At 38.0% G+C, this 19699-nt stretch overlaps 1 protein-coding gene and 1 non-coding gene across 2 annotated transcripts; both read left to right on the top strand.

Annotated features, from left to right (window-relative positions):
- The first annotated feature begins 6356 nt into the window (after positions 1 to 6356).
- Positions 6357 to 18524, top strand: kri1 (KRI1 homolog). The gene is made up of 19 exons (XM_017461959.3): positions 6357 to 6559; positions 6935 to 7014; positions 7129 to 7234; positions 7683 to 7785; positions 9252 to 9309; positions 10029 to 10078; positions 10252 to 10336; positions 10461 to 10538; positions 10946 to 11052; positions 11543 to 11675; positions 11955 to 12050; positions 12297 to 12467; positions 14058 to 14133; positions 14207 to 14322; positions 14408 to 14579; positions 15711 to 15841; positions 16120 to 16184; positions 16278 to 16373; positions 17774 to 18524. Exons 1-19 carry the CDS (start codon positions 6484 to 6486, stop codon positions 18267 to 18269), a joined length of 2295 nt encoding a protein of 764 aa, XP_017317448.1. The 5' UTR covers positions 6357 to 6483; the 3' UTR covers positions 18270 to 18524.
- Positions 15928 to 16026, top strand: LOC124626546 (Z30 small nucleolar RNA). Its single transcript, XR_006981412.1, has one exon. It is a non-coding gene; the product is annotated as a Z30 small nucleolar RNA (small nucleolar RNA).
- Positions 18525 to 19699: the final 1175 nt, after the last annotated feature.

Below are 19699 nucleotides of genomic sequence, written 5' to 3'. Positions count from 1 at the left end.
TTGGCTGCTTTTTTTCTGATGTTTTTGCTTGCATTATAATTATAAAATTGATTTAATTGATAAAAGTACTGTAACTACACTCGATATATTCCATCCATCCATCCATCCATTTTCCATACCACTTATATTATACAGGGTCACTTTGGAGCCTGGAGCCTATCTTAGGGAACTCGGGGCACAAGGCAGGGGACACCCTGGACAGGTGCCGATTTTTTTTAGTATTAATGTGCTTGTGTTGTGTGTCAGTCAATTAGTCAACTCATTCTCATGTGTGTTCTTTTCTTTATTTATTACAATACATATGTAATAATATGAGCCCATTTTAGGACATTGAAGAACTGTTCAGGAAAACTGTTAACTGTTAACTATTAATTCAATAAATTTATGCTTTGGTGTTACTTTGTAAATATCACAATATATTTGGCAATGGTACTCATGCTTTTGGTATTAGGTTTTAGACTGGATTGTAATCAATGTAAATACATAGTAAATACATAGTTTTGCTTGGCCACTGGGCTGGTTTCATTACATAGACCTGACATTATGTTTTCAGGATTGTTATCCAGTTTGAATGCGCTAGAGAGTCTATATGGGTCTGTAATACTACTGTAATTCCTCTTGAGTAGTTGCTGGACCAATCATTTGCTACGCCCCCATCAGCTATAATGTTTAAAATTAGAGCTTACAAAGAAATTTTATGGCATCTTTACTGCAAGCCATGACTGAACTAATACTGGCCTCTATCAATTCCTATACTACACTTTTATGCTCTTTATTGTCTCATTGCATATATATTACATTCACAAACAAACCCAGGAGGTCAGTCAATGACACAGAACGATATCCCACAATCCCACACCCATGTGTGTTTTTCCTCATCTGATTGGACAGGCAGCTCTGCCTCCTATGGCTCACTTATCTGACACTTTAGTAAACAAGAATATCTGTGATAATCATAGTAAAAAAACAATAAAAATACAATAATTTAGTTATCGTTCTTCTTTCCATAAAATGTGCTTGTTCCTATGCCGGCCATATTGGATGCAGTGTAAGAAGTTGTTCCTAGCATCCCAGCCTATAACATGACATATCACTAGAAAGCTCAGGATGTCCTATTTATAGCACAGCAGGAATTGCTAGAGTAGCTCAAAAAAGTCAAAGGACATGCATGAAAACACAGTGTCCACTACAGAGGACACAAGTCAATGGGTGTGGTCTCAGGAGGATATTATATTGCTGGTAGCTCCTGGAAATTCATAAAATAAAATAAAAAATCATCTTCACAGTAAGAGTTAGTGATAGCATGGGAGTATACTGTAGGTGCTTCTGACAAGCAGTGAGACCTTGAGAAATATCAGAGACAGTAAAAAGACATATTTAGTCTACAAAATCTACATATAAATACTGTATATGAACCTAATTTGGGTATTTCTTGTTGCCACAGCCATACTGGAGTGTATTTATATCCTATATAAATCCTTTAAAATGATTCTTCTTTTACTCCAAAACTGAAATTTCCCTCATCATGTTCAATGTCATCAATGCCAGGGCTTTTTCTCTTCAAAAGATTCTTTTAATTATGCCATGTAAACAGATCCAGAAGTGTTTTCAAAGTGTTTTACGTGTTTACTGTGCTAGTACAATTTGTTATTCCTAACTATAAAGAGAACCTTCTTTTCCAGAAAGTCAAAGTTAATAATTAACTAAAACAAAAAGTTGAAAATGTTTTTTTCCCTCCAATTATTCCCCCTCAAAAGAGATTTTGGTCGAATAATTTAGAGACTTGTAACACGTAAACCGTCTAAAATTCCAATATTCGACAAAATAATAGCTTTAGAACATTGATTTTGAACTCTACTTAGTGTTTTTTTCTTCTTTCTGGAACAAGCCTTTAAACTGAGCCACAAGCAGGCATTAGGCAACAGCATTCCAGTAACTGATGAGATGTCTGTATTCCTATAAGCGCCAAGTGGACAATAGTGTGAGATGACGTCTTTCATAGCCCTGATTTTGTATATTCAAATGCAAATATGGCATCATCGAGTTCTTTGACATTTTTGAACTTGCCACTGAGTTTAAACATGAGATAATGTTAACACAAGTGATCTAGCAGTGTAGTAAATCACAGGAATAAAATGGAATAGTTGTGGAGAAAAGGAAGGAAATTAGGAATACAGGTCTGGATTGACTTGAATTACTGGATTGAATTACTGAAGGCATGTGGAGATGAAACTAAATCTGTGACAATACCAACTGATCCAACATTCTTAGCCTGCTGGGCAACAGATATCCACAAAAGATCTCCACAATTCAGACATATAATGACACATATGTGCTACTAAACAAGTTACAGCCTATTAAACCTCTGTGTGTGAAGCAGGACACATGCTCCCACATTTCTAGCCTTCTTCTTCTTCTTCTTCTTCTTCTTCTTCTTCTTTTGTAGTCACTTCACTTTATAGTAAATCCTCAGAGCATTATCAACTCCAAACATTGTTGGTAAGCCATGAGTAGGACTTTGCACTCTGAACAGATCCTTATGTTTTATATGTACCTTGGCTCACTGCCAGGCTTATAAATCAAGAATGGAAACATTTACATTTCCGAGAGTCGAGGATCAGCTCAGAGTAAAGGGAATCCGGGAATAGGAAAACTCCTCCGGATGTTTGTGAACTTTTGTAGACTTGTCTTCAAACATAAAGAGCATGTTCACAGAGGTGTAATACTACTCTGTTCACCATGTTAATGATCTCTCGGTCAACGTTCTTTGTATTTCCTATTAATAGAATATATCAAATAAAAATGATTGGCTGTGTGCACCACTGGGGTTTTCTCCACTGAAGTTCGGTGTTCATCCCATCAATAGTCTAGCTATGCAAAAGCAGGAATCTAGTATTTCTCAGTTATACACATGCATCTATATTCTGTCCTAGTTAACTAGAGCTAAAGATCTATGTGTGTAAACATGCATGTTATACAAGGTGTGTTTACATGAGTGGTTTCACTCTCAATCTCAAATAATGTAGAAGTCCCTATAGCAGAGCCCCTGACTTTCCTCCCACCTGTGTGTACACAAAATGGGACAGTTCTTCTAAGAATAAATAAGGAGGAGGGGAAAAAACATTAAGTTCTACAAAGTCCCTTCTCCTTTACTTGGGCCAAAACCAGAGGTGCCGAGAGAGAAAGAGATCAAATATATTTGCTTTGAGCGGCACTAATACACAACAAGGAAGAATACTGGGAAGATTTTTCACTTCTGAGAAAAAATATTGACATCCAAACATGACCTTGTAAATAAAGATGGTATCTGATTTTGGTCAAATCTGTCAGCAGTATAGATAGGGGGATACTTGGGGTTATAAAAAAAAAGAAAAGATGAGGCTCTTCAAGTATTTGAATATCTCTCTGTGTGTCTTTATCTCTGTCAGATAAGACAGAACAGATCCTGACTTTCAAGCAAGTCATGGACACTATAGATCCTCTGAGACAACATTAAAATCAATTATAAATAGTAAAAGCAATTAATGAGGTGACAACTAATACACACCAGCCACTTTAATAGGTACATCTGCCTATCTTTGCAATTATCTTACCAGCCAATCATGCAGGTATGAGCCAAGATCTTCAGTTACTGTTCACATCAACCATCACAACGAGTTATACAGGTTCAAACTGACAGTTCCAAAACAATTGAAAAGTGGAAAAAGGCAACATCTGTGCACACTGTAGCCTCAGATCCCTGTTCATGGCTGACAGGAATGGAGCTGATGTGGTCTTCTGCTGTTGTAGCCCCTCTGCCTTAAGGTTCGATGTGTTGTGTGTTCTGAGATGCTTTTCTGCTCACCGCGGTTGTAAAAAGTGCTTATTTGAGTTATGCAAGCCTTCCGGTCAGCTTGAAGCAATCTGGCCATTCTCCTCTGACCTCTCACATCCACAGAACTACAGCTCACTGTGTTTTTTTTTTTTTTAATCCTATGTAAACTGAACTGATCATGCCAGAGTTACTGAGAGTCACTGATTTCCCCCATCATTCTGATTACTGGTGTTAATGTTAACTAGTAACCTGTAACTGTATGGTTTTCTGTATTATTTCTGTATATTTCTGAGGGGCAGTGGTGGTTTGGTGGTTAAGGCTCTGGGTTACTGCTCAGAAGTTCGGGGGTTCAAACCCCAGCACTGCCAAGCTGCTACTGTTGGGCCCTTGAGCCGTTAACCCTCTCTGCTCCAGGGGTGCTGTATCATGGCTGACCTTGCTCTCTGACCCTAACATGCTGGGGTATGCAAAGAAAAAAGCCTTATTATCATTACACTGCTGTTGCATGCCTGGATAACTGCATAAATGACAGTGTACAGATTTTCCTATTTAAGTAGACAGTGTAAGTGTATAGACATACGTCTTGCATTCTGTGAAATAAATCTTGTTATAATTATGCATGTAGGCGTAAACAGTAGGATGAACACAGAATGTGGGAAAAATGATCATTTAGATCATAATGCGTAACTTCATACTGAACTTAAAAGGGTTGTAGACTGAAATAAAACGATGGAAATCAACTGGTGAAAATAAAACTGAAGCAAAAGAAACAAAGCAGAGATTTAGGTTATGCTGTGCTGCACCGCCACCTGGTGAGGCTTTAATGTATGTCACCTATAAGGCCTGAGCTCAAGTAAAGCAGCAGGATCTGCAGATTGTGGAGGAAGAGATTTATATTTATCATGTTAGTTCCTGGCAATCAAACAATTTCCATCTCAAGCGATGCCACAGTGGGTCAGATATCTATATATATATAAGAATTTCTCACGATTCTGTGATGAGCCATTTGACCTGTATGTAGGCAGCTGTATGGGTTTTGTCATAGGCACACACACACACACACACACACACACACACACACACACACACACACACACACACATACTTCACCCTGAGACACTGTTACTTACATTAAACACCCTAATTTATGCAGGTTCTACAATTATGAGACAGTAAAAGGAAAGAATTCAGCTGGCTAACCAGATCCAAGGGGAAAATAGAGTCGTATAAATACAATATATGGCCAAAAGTTTATGGACACCTGACCATCACACCCATATGTGGGTCTTCTCCACATATTCTAGGCCAAAGTGTTCCTGGAGCTTCAAACAACTAGGTTGTCTTATGGTTATATTTTGTCATTGACAGCTGTCTTTGTAACCATACAGGTGCATCTCAAAAGATTTGAATATCGTAAAAAAGGTTTTGTTTTTTTTTTCCCGTATTTTAATTCAAAAAGTGGAACTTTCATATATTCTAGATTCATTACACATAAAGTGAAATATTTCAAGTCTTTTTTTTTTGTTATAATCTTGATGGTTATGGCTTACAACTCATGGAAATAAAAAAATCCAGTATCTCAAAGTATTTGAATAAAGAATTTATAATTATTGAATTTATAATTATGGGAAAAAAATGAACATTTCCACAATATTACAATTTTTTTGAGATACAACCTGTACGGTTGTATTTGTAACTACAAATTAATGTTACAGGAACGTTCCCATAGCATTCTTTAATGGGATGTTTTACAAATTTTCCATAGGTTACTTTTGTTTTTAGTATACAAACTTGCTACAGGTACAGACTGTCCATTTATATATATATATATATATATATATATATATATATATATATATATATATATATATATATATATATATATATATATATATATTATCTTCATTTGAAAAATTCTTCACAGACTGCAGTGTGTGGTGGTATCTGTTTCTAAAAATACATTATGTTCAATTTCAGCCCAATGGAAAATAACAAAAATATCGTTATAATGAACTTAATTATTATACTGGTACGTTATTATATAGGCCTAAATAAAATGTTAATTAATAATAATAATAATAATAATAATAATAATTATTATTATTATTATTATTATTATAATACGTCTGTGAATAATATGTTTGAACATGTTAATATTTGCAGACTATTCAGAATATAATGTAATAAAGTGTAAACACTTGAAAGCTCTGTGGTCTGCTTTATTTATTTTCATTTTGTATAATGTAACCCTGACGCTATGTAATAAAGTGACATTTACTGTTGTACGGATTTTTGTTCGCTGTTGTTCATATATATATATATATATATATATATGTGTGTGTGTGTGTGTGTGTGTGTGTGTGTGTGTGTGTGTGTGTGTGTGTTTGTGTGTGTGTGTGTGTGTGTGTGTAAAACTAAATAAATAAATAAATAAATAAATAAATAAATAAATAAATAAATAAAAAACACCTTGACGAGCCCACGTGCGTTTCTAGCGCAGCACATCCTCAATCGCTGATTGGTTGATTCTTTTGCGCCTCGACTTGTGTGACGTGAAGGTCACGTGGTGGTTGTTCAACCCCAGTCTGACCATGCTGTAACTGAACAATACAATTTGATAAAGTTAGGAGTGTTAAATCCACCGGAATAACATTTACATCAAAGTAATCATGTCGGAACTAAAGATTAACAAAAAATTCGCAGAAAGATACGACAAGTATAGACAAAAGGAAGAGCTGCAGAAATGTAAGTGTTGCTGCTCGGGCTAACTTTGCTAATAAGCTAGCTTGTTGCTAGCCCTGGGTTTTTACACGTTGAAGCGTAACACAGCTGGTTTTATCCGGATTAGATTAATTAGATAACGTCCGTTTGAAATCTGTTTTATTTGCGAGTTAATTGTGTATTTTCATCGTGTAGTCAAATAACGGCGTCCTAACTTGGTTATGAAAAAGGGAGAAAAATAAATAACTCTCTGCTACATTTTTGTGCAATTTACATTCATTCAGCTCACATTTCCACCCCCACGTCTACAGTTTTGTCCAGTTTGCTCATTATGACTTAAAAAGTGATTCAGTGTAAATGTACAGCTTGTAACACTGTGAACTCCACATGTCATTGCAGTAAAGGACCGCTTTGGAGATCAGGATAATGATGAAGGCTCCTCAGGCTCATCAGATTCAGAGTCTGATGAGAGTGAAGTGGTAAGAACATCTGATAACAAACACAGATCTGTATTTATCATCTATCAATTTGTGGAATTGCTCAATGACATCCAACCTCATACTCTCCTCAAGTGTTTGTCAATGATGTTTCAGGAATTTGATCCCAAACTTGAGAGAGATTTTTACAGGACGCTGTCTCTGTTGAAGAAGAAAGACCCAAAGATTTATCAGGAGGATGCACAGTTCTACACAGAGGAGGGTATGCGAAGTAGCAAATCAATAGCTATGTTTTCCATCCAAGTTGCAAATTGAACTTATAAAAAAAAAATTGGAATATATATATAGTATAATAATATATATTGGATAAAGCACCATTTCCATCCCATGTGAACTGGCACATTTCACTCTTTGTCTTTTTTTTACTTTTTTGAGACAATTATCCAATCACATGATTTGTTGAGGCAAAGTTACATGGCTTTTTTTATATAGTTTATGCGCATGTCTTCTTGTCGATTTAAAAATAAATTATCAGCCTCAATTGAGTGCATAATCAATCCAATATCAATCCATCCAGTGTTTTTATTTTATTTTATGCCACATCCCAAAATTCATTAAATACATGGATGGAAACATGGCTTATCACTATTACAATGTGAAACAGAATTATTGTGATTTTCAGCGTTTGTCGTCTTGCTCCTTACTAACAGCATCCAACTCGGGCAGTGATGAGAAACCCTCTACTTCTAAGAAGTCTGTAAAGCCAATGTTCCTAAAGGACTATGAGCGCAAAGTCATCTTGGAGAGGGGAGGGTAAGTTAAACTTTTGTTTATAAGACCAACAACTGAGTGTTGCATGTAAGACAGGTTGCACTTGCACATAGTGTGTGTGTGTGTGCGCCAATAAGATCTTAATTTTCCCTATCATCTGGAAATAATGAGTTTGAATTGTTGATACGGTAACTACTGGTCAGTATATGTGTGTTTTGTGAATACAATCTGAGCATACTACATCCGCTATGTTGGCATTGTCATGCGACCTACAACTTAAAAAGAGCTGACACACTACCTTCTGGAATTTCTGCACCAGTCCTATTGCCGTATGGGATAGCACAGTGTCCTTAGGTTCCATACTACAGCATCTGTGTCCGGATATCTCATAAACCCTACTATACTTCTTCCACCACTGTACTCAGTTCTGCAGTATGGAATCAATGGACACTTGTAAATGACATGAAAGTGCCAACATGGCGGATGTAGTATGTCCTGATTATATTCATACTACACACACATACTGATTAGTATGCACTGTATCAATGGCTGAGCAGTGGGTACTGAATTATATGCAGTAAGTACTGTCACAGTACGTGATTTCGGATGCACGGAGAATCTCGGTGGAAGCAGTAGGTCAGCCAGGTATTTCTCACCTAATGTTTTATGAATACTGAGAATTCGGGTATACTACTAATTCGGACATAGTACATACGTGTACTGCTTTTCACCTACTGTATAGTAGGGCAGTGAAATCCAGCGCTGAAGATCGTACAGCCTTGCGTTTTGCCGTTAGAAAGTGGAGAAGGACAGGTTTAAGCATCTCGCTGACAAGAGAGACAGGCGGAAGGTGCGACAGTTTCAATCACAGCGTGCGACTCAATTTGTCTGCGGCAATTGCAACCAGGACTTCTACTCACGGGTTGGCTTGTACAGCCACTTGAGAAGGTGCAAATAAATTCACCCGAAACGGATGCTACACCATTGTCTCCCGAAGACGGAAGGATGCCAGGATAGTAGGGCAATAGGGAAATTCAGACGCAGCTCAAGAGAGTAAAACTGGCCGTGCTGTCAGGGTGAGAGGGGAGAGAGAGCATATGAAACCCCTGTCAATCACAATGACACTATCCAATCATAGGCGTCTGTGAGATCATGGCAGCAGAACAGGGTTGATCATGCTTTCCTCCGAGTGCGTTACACCACCACATGGTGCAGCATGAACAGCAGTTCAAAAAGTTGCATTTGGCTGGCTATATGTGTCTCAGAGGAAGCATGTGATAGTCTTCACCCTCCCTGATTTGTAGCTGCCATATGATGAGAGACCTAATTGGTGTGTGGGAATGAAAAATAAAGCGAAAAAAGTCTTCATTTGTCTCATGTTTTCCCTTTTTTTTTTTTTTTTTCTTTTTTTTTTAAATAAATTAAACTAATGTAAATGTTAGTTTTGCTGCTTTAAATTTTATATTTCAAACTTTTTACCGCAACTTAATCACTTTATTTTCTTTTAGAAAATATGACGATGACGATGATAGCGCTGATGAAGAGGCTGCCAGGAAGATGCAGGAGGTACAGAACAATATCAGAAAACCAATACGTTCTGACTCTAGGGATGTCACGATACCAAAAATCTAGTAGTCGGTACCGATACCACCAAAAGTACACGATACTCAATATCACGGTGTGATTTAAAATATATATATATATATATATATATATATATATATATATATATATATATATATGTATATGTATATGCATGCTAATAAAAAGTGCTAAGGTGCACTCCTAAATGTGCATGCACACATACACACACCCCTTACACTCTGAATGCAAGCAATAGTTTAAATTCACTGATATGGTGGTAGGCCAAAAAGATTTATTAAAAGCATGAACATTTGAATAATTATTAGTGACATGAGGCTCCATTTTGCTGACAGGACACGGGCTGAATGGCAATGCATGGTGGCCCATTAGGAGGTAGTTTAAAACACTGCAGTGTGTTAGCGTCGCTAACAAATAAGTGGCTATCGCAAACATTACATGGAGTGTAACATTAGCTGGTTTCATGGCCACAATGCTAGTTGCCTCAAACAAACATAATATATGTACATATATTATACATAATATTATACACAATAAAAATTTCTTAAATACCATGTGCCAGTAGCCAGTAGTCTTTCAGGTGCTTCGCCTTGGTACCGAAGTATCGGTTCTCATGACATCCTTATTTGACTCTGCTGTACTTTAAACGAGGCCTGCTGACAGTAATGCTTTTCCCCTCACAGAGAGCTGCATCTCCCAGCTACATCCAAGAGCAAAAGCAACTAAAAGAGAGGTAGGAACATGAGTATAGACATTGCTATTCGAGTATTATTAACGCACCTTATTTATGTATTGTATTTTGATTACGATACAGCTCGCATCTTTGACTCTGCAGCTTTCTTATTTTATTATTTAAATGGTTAGGTTGTTTGCTTTAATCTGTACTTGTTGTTGCCCTGTTTTTAGCTTTCGGCAGTTTGTTCAGGACAGCTGCGATGAGGCCAGTGATGATGAGCTGCTGAAACGCAGGAACAAAACACAAGAGGAGAAGGTAGCTCAGCCACAACCGGCTTTATATTTCACATCTTTCCAGTGATGGATGAGATTAGAATCCATGAACCAATTTTTGTTTATTTGTTTGTTTCAAATGAGTTTAATTCTTCTCCTCATCCCAGGACAAAGAGGAGGCAGACTATGTGGAGTGGCTGAAAGGGCAGGCAGAGCTGGAGGGAAAGGATGAGGTTCAGGATATGGTAAGTAAAGTGCAGGTCACATCTGATTTGTGACAACTCTCAATGGGGAATTGAATAATGCTGGAATTAAGAATACAGGATATTTATCGTCTTGGTTATCACCTTACCAAATACGATGGCTTATTCCATAGTATGGCTGAGAGATGTGCTGATATTATATCCATATATTGTGATCAATTGTGTCACAATACACGTTTCTAAGATATTGGTGATGTTTTTTAGTTAGCTTATTTTGACTGGAAGCTGCTGGTTTTATGTTTTAAAAAAAAATGAACAGGTTTTTTTTTTTTTTTTTTAAATTTAGCACGACTGGATTGTTTGATTGGATAACTACATAAATGTGCAGGTATTCCTAATAAACTAGACATGCTATAACTATGATATAAATTTTGTCTACGTTTTTGCAGAAATATCTACGAGATTACTGGAACGACCCACAGCTGGACGATAAGGAGACTTTTTTACGAGACTACATCCTCAACAAAGGATATCTGGAGGAAGATGAGGAGGGCAGGTGAGTCTTAGAGATTTCCTATTTAAATCTTCATCTGTATAAAATTCAGTCCAGCTGAATGTTCTGGTTTAAATTATACTTTCAAACTAAGAGTAATGCTGGCGTTATTAAGACATCGTGCTGTAGAAAAACCTCTTACAGTGGACCTGATTTATAAAAGCGGATTTTCTTCATACTCGCATGCGGATGTTGATAAACACATACACACACACGTACCGTGCTAAGACAGATTTGCATGTTTTCACGCCCACAATACTCCATAAAAGGAAAACCTCACAGAGAGCCGAAGAAAATGAGAACAAAACAGCGAGAGAAAAATAATTTTTGTCTGAGGCATAACTGGATGTTATTTTTGCGAAGTATTATTTAGCAGCAAAAAAAAAACGATTTACAAATAAACTGGTTTGTGTCCAACTTGATAAATGAGGACTATTGAGCTGCTTTCTCTTGGCATTGGAGGTTTATTGGAGGGGTGTGTGTGTTTGAGCAGAATTCCCACCTACAATGAGCTCCTGCAGGAAGATGTAGACGACTCTGAGGAGGAAGGAGAATCGTTCCTGCAGAAGCAAGAGGACTTTGAGAGGCATTACAATTTCCGCTTTGAGGAGCCCGGTGCTCATAAGGCATGCAATTCTCTTTTTTCTAGTTCGTGAAAAGTAGTTGCTAGCTTTAACCAACAGCACTTTCTGTGAATAACAACAGAAGAACAGATTTGGCTTTAACATACTCAGCTAGTGCTCAGTAATCCTTAAATCCTTCCACTTACGATGTGTTCATGTTTTGTTCTTGGTGTTTTAAATGAAAGTAAAGAACGGTGTTAATAAAAATGATTTGAGACAGAATTGCAGGCTTGATAATTAATTAAATACAGTCGTTGCATACTGTGCACCATTAATCCACAGGTCAAGACGTATCCCCGCACCATTGCCACGTCTGTCCGAAGCAAAGACGACAGGAGAAAGAAAAAGCGGGACGAGGTGAAGGAGAGAAAGAAAAAAGTAAGTCTCCACTGTTTCCCGAATGAAGGGTTGAATCAGGCTGATATACATTTGAAGCACTGCTTGATACTCTTATTCCCGAGTTCACTTCAGACTGGCGTAATGCCATCAAAACCCTTTTGGTTATTTAAAAGCCTTTGAAGCCCTGAATCAGAAGAATTAGTTATATTTTTCTCCACCAGATACAGAAAGATTATTGTGTCAGCTGTTTGTCTCACAGTGTGACTTGTCTGTTGGCTTGAGTAGGAGAAAGAACAGAAGCAGCAGCAACTAAAGGAGCTGAAGAACCTGAAGCGAGCAGAGATCATGGACAAGCTGAAAAAATTGCAGGAGCTGACTGGAAATGAGCAGCTGGCCTTCAGCGAGGTGGACCTGGAAGGTGACTTTGACCCTCAGCACCATGACAAGCTCATGCAGGTGAGACTGCTAAAGGATAGAGGGGTTAAGGCATATCAGGGTACAATTTATTGATTGATTGATTGACTGCAAATCCTGGGTCAGGTTTGTGTTGAACGGTCAGAGGAACTGAAAAATCAAAACATCAAAATAAAGTAAAGAATAACAATAAAGCCAAACGCTAATCTGAACCGGAATTGGATTTAGTGTAATTTCCTAATCTAAACCACTAAAGGCTGGGACATTTTTTAATTCATTCATTCATTCATCAGTAGCAGCTTTATCCTGGTCATGCTGGTCTATCCCGGGAACACTGGGTGTTAAGCAAGAGAATACATCCTAGAGTTAGTTTTCTCCCAATCATATTCTCTATTACATTTTTTTTTTCGTTGATGGGATGATTAATTTCTTCACCTTATGCAACAGCAAGAATATTCCCATTTTAAACTTCAAGCTTTTTGCAACCAAAGCCACCCCAAGCCTTCGTACCATGTGGCATGTGATATATATATATATATATATATATATATATATATATATATATATATATATATATATATATATATATATATATCTCAAATCTATAATCTGTTTTTGATAGTTAGATAGATTTTTTTGGGGGGGGGGGTTGTGTTGTTGTTGTTTTTTTTTACTTTTTTAATTACTTTTCATAACTTGTGATTTTTAAAATAACTTTTATAAAACTGTGTAACGGACAGGTATGTAACATGAATGATATAAAATGTTTCTGAACACTATAACTACTTTAAACAAGAGAACTAGGCGGTAATAGCATGTACTACTTAACATGTTGCATTACATTCGTCTGGCATTCTGAAAAACATTTGCATGTGAATGATGTAAATTGGGACGAGGGGCGCGTTTCGTTATGATGCAGAGAGAGGTGAGAGTGCAGTGGGAAAACAGGGAAGTACTGGTGATATTTGGAAAGTCGCTAGGCGGTGTTTTTTTTTTGGGGGGGGGGGGGGGGGGGGCAAAAAAAAGTGGCTAAAGCAGTCTGAAAGCAATCTCTCCACGCTACCCCAGGGGGGCATGCCCCCCGGTTGAGAACCACGGTCTTAAACGTTATTAGCTAAAATAATTTTATTGATTTTAGTTCATGTCATAGCTTGTGTTATATAGCAGCAGTTCCCTCACTGGTCTCTCCTTTTGCTCTCCCTCTCTCTCTCTCTCTCTCTCTCTCTCTCTCTCTCTCTCTCTCTCTCGGTTATTAAGGCAAAAAAACAAACAAACCTACAGCTGCTTGTTGTTTCTGAGAAACTAGTTCTAAATGACGGGCATTTCAGCATTGTAGCTATAGACGAGTGTTAAGACATATTTTGGAGAAGAGATTTATTTTGGAGAGTTTTTTTTCTCCAAATCATATTCTTTATTTCAGTTGCATTTTCATTATTTCCCTTCTTAAACCACTTAAGCATGTTATTAGCTAAAAGAAAATAATGACTGAGAGGATGTTCACAGCAATACCTTTTAAATATGGAAAATATCATTATCAGAGCATCATATCACCAGTACACTGGGATGGGATCAGTGCATCTCAGTTCAGTTAGCATATTACTTGAATCAGTCACTCTCTTATTTTTTTGGTAGAAATTTTTTGGAGATGAATACTACAAAGAGAATGATGAGGAGAAACCTCAGTTTGATGATGACGATGAGTTGGAAGGTAAGTTCCTGTCTCTGAATGACTGTCGTTTGGGAGAGATGCAGTTCTCTGAGCTACTAAGTGTTCCCCTCAGGACATTGGAATTGGGACACGTGGACCGGTGAAGACGAGGAAGGCTGTGAAGAGGAGAAGGAGTATGAAGGCGAGGAGGAGAGCAACGAGCCTAACTGTGAAGATCCTGACTTCATTGTAAGAACTTTACACACCGTTGTGTATTAACTAATTGAAGTTATCGTATTTACATGATCTAAATTCATATCTTGTACTGTAACAGATGGATGCAGATTATGACCCCAATCAGCAGGCTCTGTCTAAGAAGAAAAAAAAGAAACAGAAGGAGCTGAGGAAGAAAAAGAGTCGCGATGAGGCCCCACTCATGGGCAAAAAGAGAAAGAAGTCTCACTTTGCTGAGATGATCATGCAAAACAAACCAGTGTTTGATCCACGTAAGACAACCGAGATGTGTTTGTCACTGAGTGTCTTTACCTGCAAGAAATCAGACTTCACCAGTTATCTGTTCACTGTGTTTACTAACGTAATCAGATAACATGAAAACTTTATAAGGTGGTTAGCACATTGGCCTCACACCTCTGGGGTTGGGGGTTTGATTACTGCCTCCAACCTGTGTGCATGGAGTTTGCATGCGCTCCCCATGCTTTGAGGGATTTCTCAGAGTACTCCGCTTTCCTCCTCCAGTCCAAACACGTGTTGCAAGCTGATTGGCATTTCCAAATTGTCCATAGTGTGTGAATGCGTGCGATTGTGCCCTGCAATGGGTTGGCACCCCATCCAAGGTGTCCCCCGCCTTGTGCCCCAATTTCCCTGGGATAGGCTCCAGGCTCCCCTATGACCCTGAGTAGGACAAGTGGTATAGAACATGGATGGATAGATGAAAACTTTTACCCCTGCAAAAAAACCTTGCAAGCTAATTTACTAACAATTCACACCCATTTTTCCTGCATTTAAACAGAGCTTTTAAAAAAGGTTTTCAATGACATGAACACTCTTTTATGTTCATATTGTATTTTGATTAGTTTTCATTATTGAAATGCAAATTCATTGCCTATAATCACCATTATACTGAAGTCTCGGCTTCATAACAGAAGTACTCTTACAGAAGTGTTACTTTTATCTTTGGAAATCCCCCAATTACACACGTCTGATCGGATTTCACACGCAAATGACCAGTTATTAGGGATCTTCTTTTTGTAACATTGCCAGTAATGGTGCACAGAAAATGTGTGCAGAATAAAACATGATACGGAATGTTCTTATTGGAAAATAATCAGTGTCGGGTTGGTGAGATATGAAGCGGTGTTAATGTCACTGAATTGTCATCACTTTTGTTATGGGATCTTTAAACATCACTAGCCTTTCTCTTTGCTCTCTCTCACTCTCTGTTGAAGTTAATAAGGCAAAAAAAACAACTTATGGCTTGTCGTCGTTTCTGAGAAACCGGAATTGAGCTGACAGTACCATACAGTTGCTGTAGAAGAGAGTGATGAGATGTATTTTGGAGAATGTAGGTTGCTGGGCTTGTATCATTCTGAATGGAATTTTTTATGCTTATATTTCAGAGGAGAAGACATTTGAACAGTACCTCGATGAATACTACAAACTAGACTACGAGGACATCGTAGATGACTTGCCCTGCAGATTCCGCTACCGTCAGGTCGTCCCGAATGATTTTGGCCTGACGACTGACGAGGTGACGAATCCGTTATAAACTTGAGACATGCACATATAATCATCGAGTATGTGAGCACAACTATAGTCTCGACTGGACAAAGCCCATTGCGCTGATGAGCTGTGATTGTGTTCTGACCTGGTATTGCTGTTCCTCTGGGAATAACTCTGACCAGGGCCTGAGGACTTAATCTTCTCTCTGAGCACATGTCTCAATGACAATATTTTTTTTAAACAAACAAACTGCAGCTGCAGCTAATCTCATTATTGAAGTTTGTTAACCTTTTTCCTATTTTGTAGATCCTGGGATCAGATGAAAAAGACTTGAATCGCTGGTGCTCGCTGAAGAAGACTTGCATGTACAGGTAAAGGTTTTACAGCGATGCACAGTATGAGTGTGGAAAGTGTTTGAAAGCAAAGACCATGTTATTGAACGTTTCTCTGGACTTCTGCGCCAGGTCCGAGAGGCAAGAGCTCTGTGATGTGAAGAATTATCAAATCAAAGCGCAGAACGTCAATAAAAAGAAACGAGTGTTGGCTTCTCTGTATGCTGAGTGAGTATTCAAGCTTATGGGAATTTCTATCACCATGAAACTAATTTCAAACTAAATAAGTACTGCAATGCCATATTAGGAAATCCTGCACATTCATAAAGTTGTCTAATTAGCCAATCATAAGGCAGCAATGCAATGCAACCGTTGCATGGTTGTTGGTACCAGATGGGCTAATTTGAGTATTTCAGAAACTGCTGATCTCCTTGGAAAAAAAAATGGAAATGCCTTGTTGATAGGACAAGTTAAAAAGTGTTCAGATTGATTCGAGCTGCCAAGGATATAGTAACTCAAATAATCACTCTTTACACCGTGGTGAGCATCTCAGAATGCACAAAACATCGAAACTTGAGGAGGATGGGCTACAACAGCAGATCACATTGGATCCATTCTTGTCAGCCAAGAACAGGAACCTTAATGCCTAAAGATTCAGTTGAAGATTAGGAAGAAAAAGGAAGAAAAAAAAAACCTGGTCTTTTTCCAGTCTTCAACTGTCTAGTTTGGGTGAGTTTGTGCCCATGTAGCCTTCATGCTCTAACCAGTCTGGTCATTCTCTACTGATCTCTCTCATAAGCAAGGTGTTTCAGCCTGCAGATCTTCCTCATACAGGATGCTTTTTGTTTTTTTAAACCGTTCTGCGTAAACTTTAAAGTCTGTTGTGCATGAAATTCAGAGGAGATCAGACGGTTCTGAAATACTCAAACCAGCCCATCTGGCACCAACAATCATTCCACGGTTAAAGTCAAAGAGGTCACATTTTTCCCCGTTCTCATGTTCGATGTGAACATTAACTGAAGCTCTTTACCTGTATCTGTATGATGTGCTGCTGCCACATGATTGGCTGATTGGATAACTGCATAAAGTGGATGTTGAGTGTATATGAGGAACTGGTGAATTGTTTTCTTAACTTTTAGGTTTTTATCAAAATAGCAAGTGCCAATAGATGTTCATTACTATTATTTTCATTTTATTCATAGCTAGTGTTTTTATGAGAAGTTAATAACCTAAAGAAGAGATCAAGAAAGAAGCATGTGGCAAATATATTTTACAGAAAGTGTTTCACGGAAACTCATGATTCAGTGCAGTCAGTAATAAACTATGGGTGGCGTCATTGGGAAAATCCTTCATAGTCCCATTTCCTTTTAAAGGGAACAACCCGATGAACACTTTGTTAAATGTTTACACTGAATGGGGGGAAAAAATGGCCACAGCACATTAGAATGCAGGTCAAGTCTAGATAGAAAAAGATACAGTGACCTAATAGTAACTTAAAATGAATAAAGTAGTTGAAAGCTGCTAGAACTACCTTTTTATCGTTATTATTATTATTATTATTATTATTATTATTATTATTATTATTATTATTTGAATAATTATACTTTATTCTGTCTTGTGCAATGCAGGAACGATGAGCAACTTGGGGAATCCAGTGCTAAGGTGAAAGTGGGTAAGAAGAGGAGGGATCGCATAAAGAATACAGAGATGGAGAGTGAGAAGATAGCCGAGGAGGAACAGGAAGTAGAGTGTGATCAAGACGCATCAGCATCTAACTCGGCAGAGAATCTAGCAGCTCAGGCTTTCGGAGAAACGGCAGTGGAGGAAGAGGATGATACAGCGTTCCTGGTGCCTAAGAAAAAGATGAAAGTGGAAAAGACCACAGAAGCCCTGAGGACTGAAATGCCTAAATGGCCAAAGAAGAATATCCGCCGCCCAGGCGGACGAGTCCTTTCCGGGGCTTTGAAGGTGAAGATGGGAGGCTGCGAGTTCAGCAGACAGAGACTGCGAGCCTATGGGCTGAATCCCAAGAGGCTGCATTTCAGGGAATTCTACAGGCAGAAAAGAAAAGAGAGAGAACAGAAAGAAAAGAAGGAAAAGCTGAAAAACAAAGGGAAAGAGTGATACAGTGCATATGCTAATGCACCTTAGACTGTAACAAGTGAACAGTTTATTGTCTTGGATGTCATCAGGTGGAGCACTTGCTTAAAAAGTTAGGCAAGGAAGGATATCAATATCAGTGTACAGGATTTTACAAGAAACAAGGCTGTACAGTTAGGATAGTGTCCATTAGCTGTGTGCCCCTTGGTTTAATATTCAATATTGAAATAACTTTTTTCATTTTTAAATAAAACAGCTTTTCAGTTTGATTTTAAACAATGGGCTTCAATATTGCTTCATCATAAATTATATAAATTTACTTATTGTGCTGCCTTTAAACATCAAGACACAACTCCAAGTTGCTCCCAATGGTAAGTTAGCACCTTGCATGGCAGCTGTGCTCCCATTGGGTGTGTGTGTGAATGAGAACCAGTGTAAAGCGCTTTGGAACCACTAAGGTTAAAAAAGTGCTATTATAAGTGCAGACCATCACATGAAAAAGATCAATTTAGTGAATGTGTGTAAGTGAGAATGTGGGTGTGGGAAAATGTGTGCGCGAGTGTGTGCATGAGATCACATGTAAGAGTGTGGGTGGGTACACAATATTCACAACAGCATATATCATACATGCTTTCATACTATGTTTTAGAAATTGTAATTAATCCACCGGTACTGTTTGACATTATTATAAGAGTGGTAGTATCTGGTAAGTGTTGGGGGATTGATTTCATATTTTCCTGAATCTTCCTTTTAACACTTTATCCTTAAATGTCAGAACCGATAAATGAAAATTTGCAATTTATTTCAATAAAATTTCCAAACTGGAGTAAGTAATTGTACAGTATAGGAGTTACACTGGTATACAGAACAACAAAGTTATGAGATGGGAATGTATGTACAGACTTCTCTGTTAAAATAGCAAAAGGAGCAGCAGGCTCTAAAGTGCTTGGCAATACCACAATGCTGCAGAAACATGATTATTTTGAAAAGTTCCAGAGAAGAGGGACGAAGTGCAGATAAACACTTAGAACAGTATGGCAGAAATGACCAATGCGAAGCATTGAGACAGGTGACATTATCCCAGTTATTTTAAATAGACTGCAGGCAAACTTTTGTTTTAGTCTGACTACAATACACAATTCCAATAGTAGTTCCACTAATTACTCTAGTTCAGGCTGCATTTTGTATGATGCTGTCAGAAAGGGCTTCTTTTTGCAGCTCTTGTATGGAGGTAGCAACTAAGAGTTGCTTCTGGATCTTCAGAAATCAAGTTCTCCGAGTTCTTGGCAGTAGATGGATTAGCTGCAATAAAACTAAAGGGGTGTGTGTGCGTTTGTGTGTGTGTGTGGTGCCCTATGATGGACAGGCCTTCTGTTCAGGCTGTATTCCCACCTTCCCACCAGTGTTCTTGTGTTAGACACCAGATCAACTTCAACCCTGACCAGGATAAGTGG

The sequence above is a fragment of the Ictalurus punctatus genome, chromosome 2, assembly GCF_001660625.3.
Source record: "Ictalurus punctatus breed USDA103 chromosome 2, Coco_2.0, whole genome shotgun sequence".
NCBI lineage: Eukaryota > Metazoa > Chordata > Actinopteri > Siluriformes > Ictaluridae > Ictalurus > Ictalurus punctatus.
The sequence above is the reverse complement of the archived record's forward strand: the minus strand, read 5'-3'. Positions and strand labels throughout refer to the sequence as shown.

Excerpts from the sequence above, each read along its gene's own strand:
- kri1 (XM_017461959.3), top strand. The coding sequence starts at position 6,484 with ATGTCGGAACTAAAGATTAACAAAAAATTCGCAGAAAGATACGACAAG. Across the intron at positions 7,786-9,251 it reads GTCATCTTGGAGAGGGGAGG|AAAATATGACGATGACGATG; the intron begins GTAAGTTAAACT and ends ATTTTCTTTTAG. Across the intron at positions 15,842-16,119 it reads TTGGCCTGACGACTGACGAG|ATCCTGGGATCAGATGAAAA; the intron begins GTGACGAATCCG and ends CCTATTTTGTAG.